Source organism: Amblyraja radiata, chromosome 3 (assembly GCF_010909765.2).
Source record: "Amblyraja radiata isolate CabotCenter1 chromosome 3, sAmbRad1.1.pri, whole genome shotgun sequence".
Classification (NCBI taxonomy): Eukaryota; Metazoa; Chordata; class Chondrichthyes; order Rajiformes; family Rajidae; genus Amblyraja; species Amblyraja radiata.
Window position 1 is genome coordinate 74,638,725 of NC_045958.1, and position 23,725 is coordinate 74,662,449.

The 23,725-nt window shown below is 42.9% G+C and overlaps 1 protein-coding gene across 1 annotated transcript in view; it reads right to left on the bottom strand.

Annotated features, from left to right (window-relative positions):
• unc45b (unc-45 myosin chaperone B) overlaps positions 1-12,391 on the bottom strand; it is a 56,335-nt gene extending 43,944 nt beyond the window's left edge. The window contains exons 1-4 of the mRNA XM_033018086.1: positions 12,052-12,391; positions 6,083-6,244; positions 2,596-2,632; positions 2,001-2,176 (exon numbers count right to left, since the gene is read on the bottom strand). Coding sequence (XP_032873977.1) covers positions 2,001-2,176; positions 2,596-2,632; positions 6,083-6,244 — 375 coding nt within the window. The 5' untranslated portion in view covers positions 12,052-12,391. The remainder of the gene's footprint in view (positions 1-2,000; positions 2,177-2,595; positions 2,633-6,082; positions 6,245-12,051) is intronic.
• Positions 12,392-23,725: the final 11,334 nt, after the last annotated feature.

Below are 23,725 nucleotides of genomic sequence, written 5' to 3' on the forward strand. Positions count from 1 at the left end.
TTTCTTCAGACTGATTGTGGGAGGAGGGTACAGGAAGCAAGAAAAAACCAGGACAAACCAGGGCTGGCAACAGATGTCCTCAGGCAGGGAGGCTCCCTGATGGACTGCCTATTGTTTAGGGACAGCGAGATCCCCTTCTCTCTTTATATATTCCTCTCTTAGACAAATCTGTGGTATTAGCCTCAATCTAATGCTAATTAATGAAAGAATGAATGAATGAATTGGCCAAGTATTCACATACAAGGAATTTGCCTTCGTGCTCCGCCCACAAGTAACAATATGACATACAGCGACAGTTAAGAATGACACATAAAACATTCAACATTAACAATAAAACATTATTGATTAAACATGTGAATTAAATTAGATTGCCTAATTGAATGTTCTTCACATTTTCACCACTTTCTAAGGAAGTTAGGAAGTCTAAGGAAGTTTCTCCCGAATTCCCCAACGAATTTGTCAGTGATTGTATGGTATTTATGGCCCCAGTTTCTATCTATCTCAAGGGAAATCATCCCTTCCATATCTGCCCAAAGAATCCAGTCATAATGTTAAAGACATCCCTCAAATCATCTTAACTCTCTCTTTTCTGGAGAAATAATCCTTGTCAATCTTTCTTGTTGGAAAGCCTTGTTAATCTTTGTTGATAGTTATAACTGCTCAGTTCTGATCTAATTCATCCCTCTGTATCATTTTTTAAATATAGACTCCGGGCCGGTGCACAGTTCTCCATGTCTGGTGTAGCTAATGTTTGATGCATTACTTCACAGCATTCCTGCTCTTTGATTCTCTCTCCAGAGTTGAAGCCTGTGGGGGTGCTCTATCAGCATGGCAACGTTTAAATGGCTTAAGCAACGCTGGAATATTTACTTTGGCCATGTGCCAATCGGGGCTAATTCTATGCTTTCTTTTCTGTGCAACTTAAACAACGGTTGTCGAACATACAACAATTTGGGGGCAATGCCCCACCTATGTTAAACTGTGATGCTGCAAAGTATTTAATACAAAAACAACATGTTTCAGAAGTCTTTTTCAAACACAAAGAAGTTTACAACCATTAAAGTATATTTCAAATGTAGTCACAGTTGCAATGTAGGAAATGTGGAAGCCAGTCACACACAGCAAGCACTTGTAAATAACTTGTTATAGCGTGATGGCGATTAACATTTAAAATCTTCACCATTATGTTTAAATTCTTTGGTTTCCATTTTGCTTTGAAAACCAGAATCCATTTGGGTCTGAAGCTTATAGATTGGCTGGATTACTTAAAGTAACAGGTTATCCAATGGGCCTCAGTTCAACATCACAGATTATTGTCATTAAATTGTTAGTGAGTCATTTTTTGCAGATATCTTTAATACTATTCGATACGGACAACAGTGAGTTAGGTTGTGTTTGATCTGCCCTGTCTCCCATGCCTGCTTCTCCCACTGTCTGCACAGTGCATTTATTTTATTCATTCCCGAATGAGTTTGAATTATTAAGGGGCTCACTGTTGCTGCCATCTCGCAAGGTCAACTTGGCCTCAGTTGGTGGGTCCTGAAGCTCTGGCCACAGATCACCCTGATGGTTCTATGCCCTAATTGATCAGAATCCTTTAATAACAGCTCAGAAGAATTGTGTAAACAATGATAAATCTTTAAAAGATATGAAATAATACATTTTCTGATAAACTCACATAGGTGGTACAAAATACACTGAAACATTAATCTTTTTGTTTCAGTCTAGGTAGGTAACCCCGTGCAAATGAGTGGGTTGAAGTGGGCCAGCCAGCCCTTTCATAAAGCTAAGGAACTAATGTGAAGTGGGGAGCCCAGCAGTAGAGTCAGAGCTCAGATGCACCAGCACCAGCATCTTGTCTTCAGCCTTCTCCTAACATCCGCCTTGCAAGTTGCAGGCATGTGGATCAGGTATAAGCTGAACCAATACACTAGCCAGCTGATGAATCTCTAAGGAAGATCTGGCTGGCAATCGGCACCGTTACACTCCACAACCCTCACCTTCTCTTGAATGTCATGATTCAGACGCCGCAATGTTTCTTGAAATGTTTTGTTCTTTGGCTCCATTGTTGCACATCTCTGGACATCTTTGAAAGCTTGATCCAGTTTCCCCACCTTCTCCAGTGCTTGACTACGCCTGAAGAGAGCTTTGATGTCTGATGCATCCATCTCAATGGCTGGCAGAAGAAACAAATTATTGTTCCTTCAGGTAAATGCTTCTTGTTATATTATTTGTCAATGCAACGAAACAGCAACTTTTATTTATAACACATAAAGCTACAGTAAGTGGCCTAAAGTGCTCATATTAGTAGTAAACAATTAAAATTCAATGGTAAGCCAAATGAAGGTCTGAGCAACGATGACCAAAGAGCAATGTTCAATGAGGACAGAGAGGCAGGGAGATTGAAAGAGAGTAGTTCAGAGCTGAGAGCCATGGCAGCTGAACTATATTTAATATGCACAAGAGGCAAGAACTGAGAGGTTTTTAGTGACCGGGTGGGGAGCGGGGAGGTCATTCAGCTGTAGCTATAAGGAAACAGAAGGATTTGAGAACTTGGGCTGAAATTTTAAGAGATGGAATGACTGAGCACTTTACCTTTCGAGGCATCTGATGCAGCAGACACATACTTTTCCTTGAAAGAAAAAGAAAAAGTTGGGTTATGACTGGATTCTTTTTCATGTCTGACATGAATTTCAATGCATTTCATTCTATTAAGGAAGTAACAGAGCCAAATAAATAATGTTGGGTTGTGTGGAAAAAAAACCCATGCCAATTCTGTTATTAGACAATGCAATAAGGGAAACATGCAGCAAACTCTAAATCAGAAGTTATCTCTTTGGTATATTTGTTGATAAACAGAGTGTGAACGCTCTGGCTTCAAGTGAATGGAATTACATCCACTTGTCTGGATGAGTACAGCACCCACAACTCTCACACAACACTGGTATAAAGTCCCACTTATATTGGCGCCCCTTCTATCCACCTAATATCTCCTCCCTCCATCGCCAGAGTACCATGGCTGCACTTTATAGCTTCCAAACAGTTAATCGATTAATTCAGTGGAACTCTTCACTCAACAGCGCCATGGAAAAAGGTTTACTACACACAAACTGAAGTGAACCAAGATGACAGTTCATCACCACCATCTTGAGGAATGTGCAGTAGATGGAGATCTTGCCAGATTTCCACATCTTGAGAATTAATTTATAAGATGATCTCCTGTTTGCACATGAATTATGGTAATTGTGTTTTTTTTTTAAATAAGGTAGATGTGAGGTCGTTCTGTACAAAAATGAGTTGTCAGATTTCTTCAACTTTAAAACTTTAGATGATGTAGAAGAATTGGAAGCATTCATAATGAAAACAGAAATTGCTGGAAATACTTGGCAATTTGGGCAGCATTGGTGGAGACAGGAAGAGTTTATATGTCAGGTTGATGAATGGCATTTCATTGGGATACATTCTCTATTCACAGATGCTGCCCAACCTGCTGAGTAATTCCTGTTTTTGTTTCAGCTTTTCAGAATCTCTCATATTTTCTGCTTGCATTGGGTCAATCGAAGTTATCAAAAGGCTCTTCAGAACTGCAAGATATTTTTGACCTCTTTAAGGCTCAGTGTTTATTTAAGCTACAGGTATTGCTTTTGAATGAGTCCTGCCTGTAAGTTTTCTGTTTTCAAACTATATTTTGTGATGATTAATTCTGAGCCATCATCTTCTCTCTCTTAACCTTTCACCGGTAATGTTCCAAAGGCTTTCCCTCAATCCATTCTTGGATAGATTTACTACATTAACTGCAAGTTGTTGCTGCTCACACTATCACTGATACCATAACAAACTCGCAATTTAGTATTGGGCAAAATCTATCAGAAATGCGCCTGCCAGTAAGTCAGTTTAAACCCTTGCTTCTGTCACCTTCTGCGTGTATAAGATGATAAAGGCATAACAAGGGCAATAGGACATCTGGGACTTCAGTGAATTGTCAGATGAACACTTCCAATCCTTAATCGGGTTTACAGATTGAGAAGGACACACAAAGGAACAGAAGGAAATTGGATACATTGGAGCCAAATCAATACAGAAAGGGAGTGAAAAAAGATTTGATTAAAATAAGAGAAGTGGAAAGTAAGAGCAAAATGATTTGAAATATTTAGAATTTTGAAGAGTGTTCTACTAATATAAGAACAAGATTAAACAATTAACATGTTTTTTTTCTCAGCCAGCAAGATTAATTGCATTAATATTTACCACATCGTACAATCTCCAGATTTAACTTTTGAACTGAGTTGAATGAGCAATTAATGAGCAACTCTAAGAAATAATGAAATACATCAGGGAGGATAAGGTTAAGAGACTACTTAAGTGAAGCTATTGATGGAGCATCAGACGTCAACCAGCAAGTTCGGGAGATTGGCAGCTCTTGACGTTCGTCTCCTGTGATGATAATTTGTACATTAATAATGGTGGATACTTATTGTCTAGGATTTTGTTTCAGTAACATCTGCTTTGCAAGATATGTGAAGCAGATTAAGTAACCGTCCTCAGACTTAAGAGTCAAGAGTGTTTTATTGTCATATGTCCCGGACGGGACAATGAAATTCTTCCTTGCTGCAGCACAACCGAATATGTGAAAATGTAAACATTGTATATAACGGGGAAAAAAAGAAAAAGTTCAATAAATAACAAATATAGTGCAAATAACAAATAATAATATAGTCTTTTGCAGTTCAGAGCTCATAACTTATTCCTTGTGTTTAATAGCCTGATGGCTGTGGGGAAGAAGCTGTTCCTGAACCTGGACGTTACAGTCTTCAGGATCCTGTACCTTCTTCCTGATGGCAGTGGTGAGGTAAGTGTGTGGCCAGGATGGTGTGGGTCCTTAATGATTATTGGGATCAACTAAACATAAACTAGACTCTGGATAAACTAGAAGTACCTGCATTCAACCGCTTGGATATTGTTATGCTGCTCATTTCTGAATGCCACTCATCTTAGCCCTCAATGCACAGTAATGTCATCATAAGAAGAGAATCAGATTATAAGGTGCAGTCTGTTATCAGAGATATTTGTTCTTATTTCACAATGGAAAACGGATTTCCATCTATGTCCACTTGGAGTTCATTTACTTTGAAATATCTCCCATTTGATTCATTAATTTGATACTCCGATTGAGAATCTTTCCCTGAATCTAGAAAGCAGAGCCCTATGGCTAATTGTAGCACGCCAGGCAATGCAGTTACATTCATCCCCCCGCTTTAGCCCATACCACTGCAGAACTTCCACCTTCAAATGCTGGCTTTTTGGAAGGCAACAATTGGATCTGTTTCCACCATCCTACCGGGTAAAACATTGCCAATCCTGAGGCCCAACTGCGTAGAAAAGTACTTCCCACACCTATTATATGCTGTATGTGTATTACCATAGTGAGTCTGCAGCTTGGGGATTATGGTGAACCACAGAATCTTAAAGCACAGAAGGGGAGCATTCAGCCTATTATGCCTCTACTGATTCTTTGGAAGAGATTTCATAAAACACAAATAAACAAAAGCAGAGGAAGGCCAATTAGCCCTTCAAGCATGTTTAACTTCATTGCAGTTGTGGTAGGTCCTCTGCATGGGGGGAGGGAGGAGGGGGGGGGGAGAGGGGGAGAAGAAAGAGTAGGGGGTGGGGAAGGAAGGGAAGATGTAAAATTGTAGAATTCAATGTTCATACCATTGGGTTGTAGGCTACCCAAGTGGAATATGAGGTGCTGGTCCTCCAGTTTGTGTGTGGCCTCATTCTGGCAATAGAGGAGGCCCAGGACAGAAAGGTCAGGATGGGGATTGGAAGAGGAGTTGGTTCGCAAACCGAGAGCTCCAGTAGGCCATGGCGGAGCGAGTGCAAGTGTTCAGTGAAACAGTTGCCGAGCCAATGCCTGGTCTCGCCAACGTATAGCTGGCCACATCGGGAACCTGTGTAACTAATTGCTTTTATCATTGTGCAAGTGTCACTTTGATTTCTTATAAATGAGGAGCTCGTGCCATAGAATGCAGGAGCATTTGCCGGGAGCAACTGCAATCATTTGGATTCAGTGCTTACTTACCTTTTTTAAGTGGCATGCTGATCGATTTCTGTAAAGGATGGCCAGAACCTTCTTCTCTTTGGTTAGCTTAATAGCATTAGTGTAACAGTCAATGGCTTTGTCATAATCTTTGTTCTGAAAGAATGCATTGCCACTGTCCTTTAACTGAATTGGATCCTCCATCTGAAACCAGAATAAAGTGGAAAGGTTACCCTTTTGGGAGCACATAACTAACCATGTTTATGGTAAAATAGCCCAAGGGCAATCACTCACTTATCCTACATTTGTACTTGGTGTTGACACAATGAAGAAGAGTTGAATGTGAAAATATCTTTGTGCTTTAGTGTCAGCTATGGTTCAGCACCTCTTGCGCCTCTGTTTCACCTCTGGCCAAACAAAACTTTCCACTGAGAGGTTACACTGAACTCCAACTGCATTTTCAGTTGATGAACCAGTTAATCAGATTGAAATTATCATTCATTTAGTCCCCCACTCCAAATGCCTTGCTTGATAAAACTCTCCTTTAATTATTTTGAATAACAAAAGATTTCTTGCGGCATCGCAAGTGTTGCAATCTAAGAAGCACCGTAGGTAATTGGTGCACAGCAGCTTTTGAGGTTTCGTCTGCTGCAGTGATATTGATGGTGCAACAAACATTAGCCCGTCCACTATTAATGCCTATGAGAGTTTAGCATCTCACCCAGGGAGATCAGCAATACATTTCTTGAGATGGTTACAAAGTACTGGAGTATCTCAGTGGGTCAGGCAGTATCTCTGGAGAAAACGGATAGGTGACATTTCGGGTTGGGACCCTTCTTCAGAAGTTTGAAAGTGAGGGTCTGAAGAAGGGTCCTAAACCGAAACATCACCTATGCTTTATCTCCAGAAATGCTGCCTGACCCGCCCAGTTACTCCAGCACTTTGTGTCTATCTTTGGTATAAACCAGCGTATGCAGTTTTTTAATTTGTTAATATATTTTCTTAATTTAAGAGCGTGATCCAGGGCAGTAATGAAAAACACATCTTGATAGTCTGTTTCAGTGGGGGCGAAATATAGCCCATGACTGGGAAGAGAACTACCCTGCTTTCATTCAGAGACTGCAGCAGGCTAATTTACTTCCACTTGAGCTAACTGCCTCATGCAGTGTAGCATTTCCTCATTACTGTGCAGGGAGTGTTTAAAAAGAAACCCTTATTCAAGTCTCTGGAGTGGGGACTTGAACTTTCAGACCCCGAGGCAATGGAGCTACCCACTCTTAAAGGATAGTGACTCTCTGAAGGATAGTGTTGAGTATTCCAACTAACAAATTTACAGTAAATGTTCAAATATCACACACAAAAATTACTGCCCGCACAAATCGGCATGCCTTACATAATTTTACACAAATTGAGAAAAAAGTTATCCCTATATCAAAAGTATAAAGCAGTTCTTTTAAAGTAGAGAAATATTTCCATTAAGGTGGTCACATAGCTTTCTCCTGCCAAGCTACTACTTTTTCTCGCATCATTTTGATCTGTATTTTGTTACAGTTCAAATAGGGAAAATATTTATCTGATTAAGTATCTTTACCTGAAACATCACAGAAGGTTCTCTTACAATAGATGCAGCCTGACCTGCTGACTATTTCCTGTATTTTCTATTTTTATTACAGAGAATGTATCTGTCTCTTTCCATCCAAAAGATTCTACATAACACAATTCGCTAAATCTTAAGTTTAAGCCACACTTAACAATGAAATTGCCCAAAATAAACACTACTGGAAGAACTCCACAAGTCAGGCAGCATCTGTGGAGGGAAATGATCAATTTAATTTGTCCTCTGGTCTTTCTGTATGAATTATAGATTCATCACAGATGCTCAGCAGAACGCAGGATTCAGATTTGTTGCAGTTTGCTACTGTTTATTTAACTTTCCTGGCACCGTGTACGGCACTGTGGCGCACTGGTAGAGTTACTGCCTTACAGCGCCAGAGACCTTGTTCGATCCTGACTACGGGTGCTGTCTTTATGGAGTATGTACGTTCTCCCCATAACCTGCGTGTTTTTTCTCCGGGTGTTCTGGTTTCCTCCCACACTACAAAGACGTACAGATTTGTAGGCTAATTGGCTTGGTAAAATTGTAAATTGTCCCTAGTGTGTGTAGTATAGTGTTAGTGTGGGGGAAATCACTAGTCAGTATGGACGCGGTGGGCCAAATGGTCTGTTTCCATGCTGTCAAGTCAAGTCAAATCGTCACTTTTATTTCTATAGCACATTTAAAAACAACTCTCGTTGACCAAAGTACATTACATTGGTGGAGGTACTAACGTTATACAACAGTGGTTCATAGATTAAGTACATACATAAATACATACATATAGCCCTCCCTCAGAGGACATCAAGAAAGGCTTGAGAGTAAAGATGAGTTTTAAGTCTCGACTTAAAAGAGTCAATGGAGGGGGCAGTTCTGATGGGAAGAGGGATGCTGTTCCACAGTCCAGGAGCTGCAACCGCAAAGGCGCGGTGGTCCCTGAGCTTATGCCTAGACCGCGGGATGTTCAGTAACCCCAAGTTGGCCGATCTGAGGGACCTGGAGGTGGTGTGGTGGGTAAGCAGACTTTTGATGTAAGTGGGGGCAAACCCGTTAAGGGCTTTGTAAACATAAAGAAGGACGTCTACAAGGCAGAGTCCTACCGACTGCGAAGGGCGGTGAAGGACGCAAAGAGAAGGTACAGAGACAAGATGGAGTTACAGATGGAGCAGCAGGACACCAGAAGCCTGTGGCAGGGGCTACGGATTGTAACCAACTACCGGAGCACCCCTCCCTCATCCGCAAGTGTCGGCACCTCCCTAGCTGATGACCTGAACTCCTTTTACGCTCGTTTCGAGAGGGGCAACACCACTCCAGGTCTGCCGACTATCGACAATACCGCCAGCGGGCTGGCTACCGAAGCTGAAGGGAGGAATGTGCACACATTCTCGCTGTCCGAGCACGACGTGAGGAGGGCTCTGACACGGGTGAACACGAGAAAAGCTGCAGGCCCCGATGGCATCTCGGGGCGAGTACTCAAGTCCTGTGCTACGCAGCTAGCTCCAGTGCTCACTACATTATTCAACCTCTCCCTGGACAAGTCCATGGTCCCTGCCTGCTTCAAAAAATCCATCATTGTACCGGTACCAAAAAATGCCTCCCCAGCCTGTCTGAATGACTACCGTCCGGTGGCCCTTACCTCAGTAGTCATGAAATGCTTTGAGAGGCTGGTGAAGAAACACATCTGCGCCTTCCTCCCTCGGAACATGGACCCGGTGCAGTTCGCATACCGTCCGAACAGATCCACGGACGATGCGGTCTCCCAGGTCTTGCACACCGCTCTCTCCCATCTGGACAGCCAGAAGGGGGGCTACGTGAGGATGCTGTTCATAGACTACAGTTCAGCCTTCAACACGATAGTCCCCACCAGACCGGCCGGGAAGCTAATGGAATTGGGGCTCAACACCTCCCTGTGTGCCTGGGTCCTGGACTTTCTCACCGCCAGGCCCCAGGTAGTCAAGATGGGAGGGAATACATCGAAGTCCCTCACCCTGAGCACAGGATCGCCCCAGGGTTGCGTCCTCAGCCCCCTATTGTACTCCCTGTACACACATGACTGTGTGGCTAGGTTCAGCTCCAACTCAATAATTAAGTTTGCTGATGACACTGTGGTGGTGGGCCTGATCTCAGACAACGACGAGAAGGCCTACCGGGAGGAGGTGGCTGGTCTAGCACTCTGGTGCCAGGATAACAGCCTCCTCTTGAACATCAAAAAAACGAAGGAGTTGATCATGGACTTTAGGAGGGCACATCATCCGAGGACGTACACTCCATTGAGGATAAATGGGGATCCTGTGGATAGGGTGAACTGTTTTAAATATCTGGAAGTCCACATCTCCGAGGATATGACATGGGCATCACACGCCTCAGCACTCGTGAGTAAGGCAAGGCAGCGCCTTTACCACCTCAGGCAATTGAGGAAATTCAGAGTGTCTCCGAGGATCCTCCAGTGCTTCTACGCAGCGGCGGTGGAAAGCATCTTGTCCGGGAACATTACCATCTGGTTTGGGAATTGCTCTGCCAAGGACAAGAAAGCTCTGCAGAGAGTAGTGCGTTCGGCCGAACGCACTATGGGAACTTCACTTGCCCCCCTGCAGGAACTATACATCAGGAGGTGCAACTCCAGAGCCAACAATATCATGAGAGACCCCTTCCACCCCTGCAACGGACTGTTCCAGCTGCTACGGTCAGGCAAACGCCTCCGTTGCCATGCGGTGAGAACGGAGAGGTTGAGAAGGAGTTTCTTCCCAGAGGCCATTCGGACTGTAAACGCCTATATCTCACCAGGGACTAACTCTACTGAACGTTTTTCCTTCCATTATTTATTATGTAAAAGAATATGTGTGTTATGATTGTGTTTATAGTTTGTTTGGTTGTTTGGTTGTTTGTCTTTTGCACAAAAGTCCGTGAGCATTGCCACTTTCATTTCACTGCACATCTCGTATGTGTATGTGACAAATAAACTTGACTTGACTTGACTTGACTTGACTTGGATCTTGAAATTTATTCGGAACCGCACAGGGAGCCAGTGGAGAGAGGCCAGAAACTAAACTAAACTATATTAAAGGAAGGCTTTAATTCCATTCAACTCCACATAAACTAAATCGTTTACTGCAAGGTTATAGAGGAATGAATGAGGGTTGGGTTAGATTTCCAACGTAAGCAAAGACAACCTCGCGTAAGTACAGAGCAGAGTTGGTTATCTTGGAGATTTCTTGTTTCATTAGAATAACCTCATGACTATATCATCAAACAGACTCTCCAGAAACATCAAATATTCATCTCTAGTCCCAATCCTTTTAAAGTTATTATTTACATCTCAACAAGGCTTTGATCTCAAGGATGGGGGAAAAACATTTCCCAAGTTGTCGTCATTGAAGGTCAGATAGCTGAGCTTTCCTTTGCCACAAACAGAAACACTGCTGTCACGAGTCCTTTTAATTCCATCCCAATCTGTCTAACAACAAAACAACTTCAAGAAAGCAGGAATAACTAACACAAACCCAGCCAATATAAATATAACAAAGAAAGCCAAACTAAAACAGGTTGAAGAGTTACAATCACTGCCCAGCTCACAATCCCGAAGTGGTATCTGAGCTCGGGTTAAGTACACCAAAGTATTTAGAATTCACAAAAGCACATGACTGATGCTATCTTGCCTGTTAGTCTCCCATATTTGGGTAGCATTTACTGAGAACATGTCCTCCCTAACAGTTGTTCAGTTCATTAGCTTAATATCCTAGAATTTTAAAAATCAACTTATTTTTGCAACAATATGGAAATAAAAATTGAATCTCCTTGAAATGTATGTGAAAGCCATCAGAATTTAAGGGGGAAACAAAATAGGCCAGAGATTCAAGTGCAGATCCAATACTGATTTGATTAAGAATCACAACCCTAATTAATAATTTTTTTACCTAACCTCCTCTCACAGCTTGGCTGGGTGAGTATCAGAAAGTTTTCAGTTTTAATTCCTTCTTTTTTTTTTTTTTTTTTAAATTAGAAGTATCATAATGTAGTACATAAGTACCTAATACATAATGAGATATTACAATTCATGTACAACTTCTTGTTTCAAACTTAACAGAATAATTCTGACAGTTTTGATTCTGAAGTTGGATTTTTACTTTACCCTGTAACTTTCAAGATCTTTGAAAGTATCGGATATCAGAAAACTGACCCGGACAATTTTAAAGACTCAGTCGCAAATGTGGTTTATTTGCTCATTGAGTCTGCAGGAGAATAGTGTGTGAAGTTTGGCTGCCTGATCTATTACTTTTTTTTAAACGAACCTTTTAAGTGGTTCCCAGGTTGTACAGCACTTTGGGTTGATCTAAGGCCACGCTGTAGAATTGCAAACCTTTCTTTCAAAAGTGGAAAGCGCACAAAATATCTCAAACATTTGCAAAAGGTTGCTTACCTATCCTGCTGAAGGCGATTGACAATTGTTCTGATTGTTGTGTGCTGTGTCACGCTTCTTTGCACACTTTTTGCATGTGCTAATATGACCTGCTCAGTCTATATATATATATCTCAATGAAATACTTCAAGGCGGAGTATTGACTCTGGTGCTGGTAGGAAAATATTTTGCTCATCCAAATGTTTATGATCCATCCACTCCTTTGTGATTGCCTTTAACAGAAAAGTGGTCTTCAAAGAAAAACATCTTATGATACTGACCACAAAGTTACTTGGATTAAATTATCTGTGAATGAGTTTACTGTAAAGTTTTTCAGACCCCCTCTCAAATTAAGTTAGACTGTCCGTGTCTATTTAGGGAATAGAGAGACAGCTGAAGATTGCGAACAAGTGGTGTGAATGACATAGCCACAGGAGACGACCAATAACAGCTGCTAAATCCAGAGAGTTCCAGCAACTTCCAGTAGTTTTCTCTTGCTTGTGTTAAATTTCCCATGTGCAGTGATACGTTTAACAGCGTCTGTTATCTGTGGCCCTGTTTATGTAAAACGGCATTAAATCCTCTCTCTCTCCTGTGGCCTGTGGACGTTGGATTATTGGAGGTATTTAGAGAGGAAGTAGATAAAATTTTGAAAGATCACGGAATTGGGAAGTGTAGAAAACTGGCACGAGAGAGGAATTGAGTCCTGGGGCAGGTTTGTATTGAATAGCAGGGCAGGCTAAAGGGGCTGAATAGCCTACTCCCTTTTCCACTTTCTTGGTCTTATGTTCTAAGACAGGGCTGGCACTCCCAAGGCACTTCTAAGAACCTGAGGTTTTCAAAAATTAAATCCATGCACCGTCTGTCTCTCTGGTGAGATAAGAGATGTATTATGGATCTAATTGGAAGAAAAGAGGGGAGATTTTTTCTGCCGCTTTTGTTCAATGATTATTCATTTAAAAACTTTATCACAAATGATCTGGTCATTATCAAATCTCCTGCTTGTGGGAGCTTGCTGTGCTGAAATTGAATGCTGTGTTTACTGCTGTCATTCCAACAGTGAATGCCTTTTAGAAGTGGTTTATTGGCTGCAAAGTCATTTGACCATCTGTTACTACTTAAGAAGACCAAGAGCGCTAAAAATCTAATCCAGACTCCCCCAGGAACGGCTGCAGTTGACCCACGAGTCCCACCGCACTTCCCTCCAAATGATCATCGGAAGAGGGAGCCGTGGGGGTTGGGTCCCAGTGGAGACGGCACCGGGACTGTTGCAGTGAGAGTAGGGGCTCAAAGATGGAAGAAAGCTGGAAGAAGCCACAGGCAGTGTGTGCTCTTGGAGGTAAAAGCAGCGAGGTGGTGGTCTCATGAGTTGCAAGCTCAACCAGTGCGGAGAAACTCACTGCATTTTGCTCAAATATCAGGGTCTTTTGTTTGGTGAGCCAAGTGTTAATCAGTGTTAAAGCACATCCTCGAATTGCTAAGTCCACGGATCACACTGGGGAAGGGAAGAGTGCACTGCGGTTACCTGCCCTGATCACTCTGAGTGCACCTTCCAGACCCTCAACTTCTACCAGCAAGAAGGAAAATAAGAACAGGCACACGGCAACAGCATAGAAACAAGAAACTGCAGATGCTAGTTTTCAAAAAAAGACACAAAGTTCTGGAGTAACTCAGCGGGTCAGTAGCATCCCATGGGTAGGTGATGTTTTGGGTTAGGACCTCTCTTCAGGCTGATTGTGGGGTGGTGGGGGGGGATTGGGGGGAGAAAACTGGAGAAAGTGTGACAGGTAATAAATGAACACAGACAAGGGGAAGTTTGACTGGAAGATGGTTAGACAAAGACCAGAGATGAAAAATCCAAAGGTGTGAGAAAAAAGGATTGAAGAGTTACGAATTGGGACGCCTGGTAGCAAGTTCCCTCCACATTGCCTAATGTTTACGCATACATACATACATACATACATACATACATACATACATACATACATATGTATATATACTGGTCTTTTTTTGTTTATTATATTGTTAACAGTGTACTATGTTTACATATTCTGTTGTGCTGCTACAATTAAGAATGTCATTGTTCTGTTTGGGACACATGCCAATAGAGCTCTAGGGGCTAGTGGAGTCAAGGGATATGGGGAGAAGGCAGGCACGGGTTATTGATAGAGGATGATCAGCCTTGATCACAATGAATGGCGGTGCTGGCTCGAAGGGCCGGATGGCCTCCTCCTGCACCTATTTTCTATGTTTCTATGTAATAAAACACTCGTGACATGACTTGGTTTTCTGTTTTTAATTCAGCTTTTAAACATTTGCAGTTTTTTAAAATAAAATTAATTCCTGTTGTTTGATGATCTCGATGTATTATCAGCAAACAGAGCTAGTTTGAGCCCTATGGACTGTGTGGCCTCCTTCTCGGTCACAATAAGATCCCTGCATTTAGAGTACAATTGACAACGTTGGGGAAAGTTTACTCCAACATTTGTAAAAGTAGCTCATGAACTCCTTCCATGTTGATAGAAAAGAGGTAGTGAGAAACAAACGGCAGCATAAACATCAAGCACTGAGAGCAATTGTTCAGATCTTATCAGATGGAACAATCTTTCAATGCTGCAGGTGGGGAAATAATACCTGGCAGGTACATTGTACACCATTTTCAAATTAATAGAAGAAAATAATTACAACTGTTTGCATTCTGTAGCACTGATGTTGCCTTCATATGGGGTTAAACAAGAAGCTTGGGTAGAACATTCAATGGTGCATTCTGGAGAGAAAATAAAGAGGGATTTATCGGGAATGAAAACCCCGGAGAGGATTTATAGGCGATTTTCCAGCATCTGCAGTTCCTTCTTAAACAGGATTTATAGGCACTTCGGTATAGAAGAGGACAGCCAATACAACATCCAATATCTGAAAGATGTTGATACATTGATACATTTAGTAGGTTTGCAGATGACACCAACATTGATGATATCGTGGACATTGAAGAAGGTTATGTGTAGGAAGGAACTGCAGATGCTGTTTAAAACAAAGATAGACATAAAATGCTGAAGTAACAGCAGAATAGGCAGCATCTCTGGAGAGAAGGAATGGGTGACGTTTCAGGCAGTCTGAAGAAGTGTCTCGACCTGAAACGTCACCCATTCCTTCTCTCCAGAGATGCTGCCTGTCCCACTGAGTTACTCCAGCATTTTGTGAAGAAGGTTATCTTAGGTTACAAGATGTAGATCAACTGGAAAAGTAGACAAGGAATGGCAGATGGAATTTAACTCAGACAAGTGTGAAGTGATGCATTTTGAGAATTAAACCAGGGCATGGTGTTGTTCAACTGAGATAACTTTCAGTTCTCTGAAAATGTAAGCACATCTGGACAGGGTGGTGAGGACGGCATATGGTATGCTCATCTTCACTGGGTGAAGCAACATGTACAATTGTTGGGACATCATGTTAAAGTGGTACAAATCATTGATTAGGTCGCATTTGGAGTTTTGTGTGTAGTTCTGGTCACCATACTATAGGAAAGACATGATTAACCTGTTAATGCTACCCCCAAGTATACTCGGGTCATGGCCAATAGTGAAAAGGGTGTCTTAAGTGAGAGGACACAGTGGGTGGCACAGTGGGGGAGCGGTGGTGTTGCTGCCTTACTGTGCGAGAGACTCTGGCATTCCACATTCAAAGTCATCCATTATTGGCTGTGTTTATATTCATTGCCCTCCTCCACTTATCCCCCATCTCACCTCCCATCCACCCTCCCATCCCCCCTCCCTTCCACCCTCCCGGGCTATGTTGTCAGATCACTGACAATTGTATCCAATTTATTTGCAACTTATTGAATAAACTGATAGCTGAAGTGTTTAACTAATAATGTTTTAAAATATAATATAAAACAATGATAATAACCCAAGAGGTCCCTTTGCATTGAGAGTGAAAGCACCGAGGTGAACTTATCTAGGAGGGAGAGGCGATTAACTCCCACCAGAATTAACACTTTGAACATCTCTTCAATTGCGACTGTCTTTAGACTTTAGAGAAACAGGCGCTTCGGCCCACCCAGTCTGCGCCGACCAGCGATCCCCCCGTACACTAGTTCTATCCTACACATTGGGGGCAATTTACAATTACAGAAGTCAATTAACCTATAAACCTGCAGATCTTGGAGTGTGGGAGGAAACCGGAGCACCCAGAGAAAACTCACTTGGTCACAGGGAGAACGTACAAACTCCGTACAGACAGCACCTGTAGTCAGTATTGAACCCGGGTCTCTGGCTCTGTAAGGCAGCAACTCTACCACTGTGCCGCTTGACCTTGACAGAAGTTCCCTTGACTCTATCCGATTACAGATCACAGCTTGTTCCAGCCTTGCTACTCCTCCTGATTGACAGGAAATCAAAGCCATATGGTAAGCAAAAGGCAACTGTTGCCTTTGCACCTGGCACCATCCTTGCTCCCATTCTAAAACCTGTCGAGGGGAACTACAATCACAGAGGCAACCTCATTCTCATCTCACATACGTGGGAACTTTAGAGATGCTAAAATTGTAACCATCTTCCAGGAAGAAGCTGAATCCAATTGTAGTAACTATGGAGGGGTCTCCCTGTTGTCTGCTGCAGAGAAAGTCATCACCAGGGTCCTCTTCAATCACCTCCTCCATGTGGCCAAGGAGCTAGTCCCAGAATTGCAATGATGATTCCATCTATATAAATGCACAATGATTGTTACCACATTGTTGTGGCACAGTGGTAGAGCTACTGCCTTACAGCACCAAAGAGCCAGGTTCAATCCTGACCACAGGTGCTGTCAGTATGGGGTTTGTGCGTTCGTCCTGTGACTGCGTGTGATTTCTCTGGCTGCTCCAATTTCCTCCCACACTCCAAATAGCATCCCAAAACTTGCCTCATAAATCTCCTTTAAAATTTCTCTCCCTCACTTAAAGTTACAGTATGCCCTCTAACATTTTACATTTTCTCCCAAGGAAAGGTTTTCCGGAAGTCTACATTATTTAAGTCTCTCAACATTTTACACACTTCGATCAGATCATCTCTCAGCCTCCAACGCTCCAAAAAAAAAATCCAGATTTTGAGTCTGAAGAAGGGTTTCGGCCCGAAACGTCGCCTATTTCCTTCGCTCCATAGATGCTGCTGCACCCGCTGAGTTCCTCCAGCAATTTTGTGTACCCCAGATTTATCTAACCTCTCCTTCTAACCAATACTCTCAAATTCAGGCAACATTCTCGTGAACCTCATCTGCAGCCTCTCCACATCTTTCTTGTAATGTAGCAACCAGAACTGTACTCCAAATATGGTCCAACCAAAGTTTTATACAGCTATAACTTGACTTGCCAATCTTTTTACTCAACACTCAATAGACAATAGACAATAGGTGCAGGAGTAGGCCATTCGCCCCTTCGAGGCAGCACCACCATTCAATGTGATCATGGCTGATCATCCTCAATCAGTACCCCGTTCCTGCCTTCTCCCCATATTCCCTGACTCCGCTATCTTTAAGAGCCTTATCTAGCTCTCTCTTGAAAGTATCTAGAGAATTGGCCTCCACTGCCCTCTGAGGCAGAGGATTCCACAGACTCACAACTCGGAGTGTTTCCTCATCTCTGTTCTAAATGGCTTACCCCTTATTCTTAAACTGTGTCCCCTGGTTCTGGATTCCCCCAACATCGGCAACATGTTTCCTGCCTCTTGCATGTCCAAACCCTTAATATTCTTATATGTTTCAATAAGATTCAGATTCAGATTCAGTTTCAATTTTATTGTCATTGCACTTTTCAGTGCAACGAAATGGTTTAGCCTGCAGTCATAACATAGAATGAATAACAAAACACACACTCAACACAGTTTAACATCCGCCACAGTGAATCCACCAGGCACCTCCTCACTGTGATGGAAGGCAAAAAGTCCCAAAGTCCCAAAGTCCTTTTCTCTTCCCTCCTTGCTCTCCCTCTGCGCTGAGGCGATCCAGGCCTCCGATGTTGTGACCCCGCCGGGTGATGGTAAGCAAGTCCCGCGACTGAATCCGAGCTCCACAAACAGGCCGGTTCAAACTCCGCGGCCCGGGGCGTACGAAGCTGCTGCCCTCCAGTCCAGCGGTCGAAGCTGTTGTTGCGGGAGCCCCGGAAAAACAGGTCACCAACCTGTGACCTGCGAGCTCCCGACAATGTCGTCCACTGGCCCGCGGCCGAGCCTCCGAGGCTCCGAAGTCGGGTCGGAAGTCGGGTCGCAACGCCACCACGGCCCCGAAGTCGGCCAGCCTCGCGTTGGTAAGTCCTGGCTCTGCCTCCGGAGCCTCGAGGTCGGTCCCAGTTGGAGGCCGCCAGCTCCGCGATAGGCCTCAGCGCAAACGGAGACGGGGGATACGACAAGAAAGGTCGCATCCCCCCCGTAGGAAGAGTCAAAAACATGTTTCTCCCACCCCCCCCCACACATACACAACTAAAATAAACTGAAATAAACTGTAACAATGGGACAAAAGAAACCAAGAAAAGAAAAGACAAACGGACTGCAGGCACAGCTGCAAGGCAGCGCCGCCACTTCCGATATGTATAAGATCCCATCTCATCCTTCTAAACTCCAGAGTATACAACCCCAGCCGCTCCATTCTCTCAGCATTTGACAGCCCCGCCATCCCGGGAATTAACCTTGTAAACCTACGCTGCACTCCCTCAATAACAAGAATGTCCTTCCTCAAATTAGGGGACCAAAACGCCCGGCCGATTAAGGCAAGCATGCCATATTGTTTATTTATCATCCCTATCCACTTGCGTTGCCACTTACAGGGAGCAATGAAACTCAAATTCTCTCCTTAAATCAATGTTGCCAAGGATCTTGCCATTTATTATATACTTTTACATTTGCCTTCCTGCAGTGTGTACGTTTGGTGATCGAGCTCCATGTCACAACAGCATAAGAGGTAACATCAGGAGCAACCACATTCCTACTACTTTCAAGGTAAATAAATGTCTCCTCAATTCCCTATTCAACTTTTAGTGACTCATATAATTACGATCCCTAGTTTTAATCTCAGTCAAAACAGGAATGTATAGCCCATCAGACGATTGCATAACTTTAAAGACCCTTGTTGGGTCCCCCCATCAATCTTCTTTGTGCTGTAGGGAATTCCATTCATCCTTTGTCTCCTCTCACAGCAGATGCCATTACCTCGGTCTTTTTTTGTACTTCCAGTAAATTTTCAATAATTACTTGCAAAGATGATCAACTCAGGTTATCTTGAGCCCATTGGACATTTTGCACCTCTGGAGCTGCTGGGAAAGATATTTATAAAACCAATGTTCCCTCTAAATGATCACTGTGCTCTGGCCTCAGCACTTCAGACAGGTAGGCGACAGGGTGGCGCAACGGTAGACTTACTGCCTTATGCCCCTGTCCCACTTAGGAAACCTGAACGGAAACCTCTGGAGACTTTGCGCCCCACCCAAGGTTTCCGTGCAGTTCCCAGAGGTTGCAGGTGGTTGCCGGAGCTTGCAGGTAGTGGAAGCAGGTAGGGAGACTGACAAAAACCTCCGTGAACCTCCGGGAACCGCACGGAAACCTTGGGTGGGGCGCAAAGTCTCCAGAGGTTTCCGTTCAGGTTTCCTAAGTGGGACAGGGGCATTACAGCGCCAGAGTTCCAGGTTCGATCCTGACCATGGGTGCTGTTTGCACAGAGTTTGAACGCTCTCCCTGTGACCACTTGGGCTTTCTCTGGGTGCACCGGTTTCCTCTCGCATCCCAAAGGTGTGCAGGTTTGTAGGTTATTTGCTTTTTGTAAATTGTCCCTAGTGCAAATGATAGTGCTAGTGTAAGGGGTGATCGTTGTGCCGAAGGGCCTCGATGTGCCGAAGGGCCTGTTTCCACACTGTATCTAAATTAAACTAAACTAAATTATTCTCAGTCAAGATTGCAGATTCCTACATTTCTTTACCAACCATGCAAATATTTCAGCTGTAATATTCTAGTCTACTTTCTTCCATTACTACTCAAGTAAACCACTTTGTGAAAACCAGTCACAAAGCAGCCATGGCAACGTTTGATGACAGTCCTTGAAAGAGGGAGAGTGAAAAGCAGATATCAGTCTGCATCCACATCATTATCCGGTTTAGAATATCATTTGTACAAACCATAGGCTAGCTCATATCTCTAAATACATGCCCTAATCATCTGCAGTCTGGAACTGTGAGAAAAAAATAAACAAATAGAAGCTTTTAGTGTTTTCCAACACAATTATCAGCTTAATGGAGATAAGCAGTGGGGAGTTGAGATCCCACATTTCTCCACTTCTTATATAGGCATAGTACAAATAGGACATAGAACAGGACAGCACAGGAATAGGTCCTCCAGCTCACAAAGTCTGTGCTGAGTGTGATACCAAAGTAAACTAATCTCCTCAGCCTGCATGTGATCCATACCCCATCATTTCCTGCATATTCGTGTGCCCATGTATAAGCCTCTTAAATCCCAAAGTGGTATCTGCTTACACCACCACCACACCAGTGTATTAATGGCACCTACCATTCTCTGTGTAAAAAAAAACTGCCCCGTGTATCCCCTTTAAACTTTATCCCTCCAACTTTAAAGCTATGCCCTCTAGTATTTAAAAATCTCCACCTTGGGTAAAAGGTTCTTACTATCCACCCTATCTAGGCCTCTCATAATTTGATCAGGTCTCTGACACTCCTGGGATAACAATCCAAGATTGTCCAATGCCTCCTTATGGCTAATAACTTCTAATCCAAACAGCATCCTGGTAAACCTCTTCTGCAGCCTCTCCTGCACCTCCACATCCTTCCAGTAATAGGGCATCCAGAACTGCACACAATCTTCCAAATGCAGCCTAACCAACATTTTATAAAACTGCAACAGGACTTCTTAATTCTTACACTCAATGCCCTGACCAATGAAGGCAAGCATATCACATGCCTTCTTTACCACTCTATCTACATGCGTTGCTACTTTCAGGAACTGTAAGATTTGTCTGTAGATCAATGCAGTTAAGACTCCTGACATGAACTATATATACCTTACATTTGACCTTCCAATTTCAACAGCTCACACTTCGCTGGATTGAACTAAAACCATTTCTCCACCAATATCTGTAAGTGATCTATATCCTGTTATCCCTTTGACAGCTTTCACCACTGTCCTCAATTACACCAGTTTTTTTGTTACTAATCAACCCATCAAATTTTAATCCAAATTATATATATGTATATATATGAGTGTATGTATATAACACACACACACACACATCAAAAACAACAGAAGATCCAGTACTGATTCCTGCAGAACCATTGGTCATAGACCTCCAACCAGAATAATACCTTTCCACAACTAACCTCTTCCTTCTCTGGGTAAGCAGCTTCTGCATACAAACTATTAAGCCACCGTGAACCCCACACAACTTAATCTTGTGGATCGGCCTACCATGAGAAATGTCATCAAACACCATCAAAGTCCATGTGGACAACATCCACTGCTCTACCCTCATCAATCACTCAAGAAATATAATCAAGTTTATAGGACAAGACCTGCCCCGAACAAAGTCATGCTGGCTGTTCCTAATTACCCCATTCTCTTCCAAATGTGAGTAGTTGGAGTAGACACATTATAACCAATGCCAACAATTGGGTAAGATTTAGACAAGAATGAATTGCGGTAAAATCCACTTACACTCACTCATCCTGCCATAATGTTCCCTTCATTAAAGCATTCATGTAACCAGATGAGATGCCTCCATCACACCCCCACTCATGCCCATCTCCCAGTGCAAGATTCTGCCAATTGCACCACTTCGGAGTAGCGTCTGTACTTCAGGCCGAGCTTCTTGCAGGTGGATAGCTATTCAGCCATATCATCTAGAATTTGTTTCAATTCTATAACAATTGGTTGCTGACTTTCTGATGCAAACTGGCAAAAGACTGCAGATGTTGGAATCTGGAGCAAAAAAACAAACTCCTGGAGAAATTTGATGTGTCAGGCAGCATCTGTGGAGGGAAATGGACAGACAATATTTCACGTTAGAACATCTAAATCATTCACAATAGCTCCTGATATTATATTGTGCCATTTACAAATAAATAATAAAATACCATTGAAATCCATATTTTGTGTTAATAAATATTTTTTTTTATTCCTATTTTTTTAGATAGAATAAATAAAGATTAATTTCCAATAGTTGACGGATCAATAACCAAATCTCTCATGTTTATGCTGACTGAAAAAGGAATTAGGGGACCAAGACTTCTGTGGAATGAATCAATCAAAACTAGCATGTACTGTTGATATAGAGGGACAAACAGATTTAATAGCAGCTTTCACAAAGGAATGGAATATCTAATTAATGGAGAAGAAATATTGCTAGGGTTTAAAGAAAGGAAGGAGGAAAAGGACTAACTGAAAAGCACTAATCTGAGGGCAGACACCACTCATAACAAGATTGATGAATTGGGACACACAGAACTGCAGAAGCTGGATTCTTGAGTGAAACACAAAATACTGGAGTAATTTAATGGGTCAGGTAGCATCTGTGGAAGGAATGGACAGGCGATATTTCAGGTTAAGGTAGGGGTTCACTTGTAACTCCTCCAACCTCATCTACTGTATCTGCTGTTCCAGGTGTGGACTCCTGTATATTGGCAAGACCAAGCGCAGACTCGGCGATCATTTCGCTGAATACCTCCGCTGAGTCCGCCTAAACCTATCTGACCTCCCAGTTGCTGAACACTTTAACTCCCCCTCCCATTCCCACACTGACCTTTGTGTCTGGGCCTCCTCCATCATCAGAGTGAGGCCCAGCGCTAATTGAAAGAACAGCATCTCATATTTCACTTGGGTAGCTTCCACCCCAGCTGTATGAACATTGACTTCTCTAACTTCAAGTAGCCCTTGGGGGTGGGAGATTGCAACCTTCACATGGTCCGCCCTGTTTTGACAAATGCAATCAACCCGGTGTGCACAATCAAATAAGATCAAATAGAACAAGTTGTCCGACAACTTTAGGCTGTGCACGCCACACGCAAGAAGAAGAAGTAGTAGCCCTTGCTTTCCCTCTTTCTCTCCATCTTTCTGACCAGTCTTACTGTCTCCGACTACATTTTATCTCTGTACTGCCCACTCCCCTGAAGTCAGTCTGAAGAAGGGTCTCAACCAAAAATGTCACCCATTCCTTCTCTCCAGAGATGCTGGCTGTCCCGCTGAGTTACTCCAGCATTTTATGTCTATCTTCGATTTAAACCAGCATCTGCAGTTCTTTCTTACACATTGAGACCCTTCTTAAGATTGACTGTAGTAGTGGGAAGAAAGCTGAAAAAAAGGTGGGGAAAGGGCAAAACCTAGTCATTGCTAGAAGTATACATGTGACTGAGATTTATGGGCTCAACACTTTCTGAGCTCATCTGTTGCCGGCTCAGGCCTTTCTGGCATTTTGGCCTTTTCTCCCTTCCAGTTTATTAGAATTACCTCTATGTATTGGACCCAAGACAGGTCATCACACCCGAGGAATGTGAACTTGCTAACTCTCACTACAGACAACCCACTAATGAAAACTGCCATGTGGTTTCCTAACTTCTCCTTTTTAGAAAGTAGACAAAAGTGCTGGAGAAACTCAGCGGGTGAGGCAGCATCTAAGGAACGAAGGAAATAGGCAACGTTTTGGGCCGAACCCCTTCTTCAGACTTTTAAAA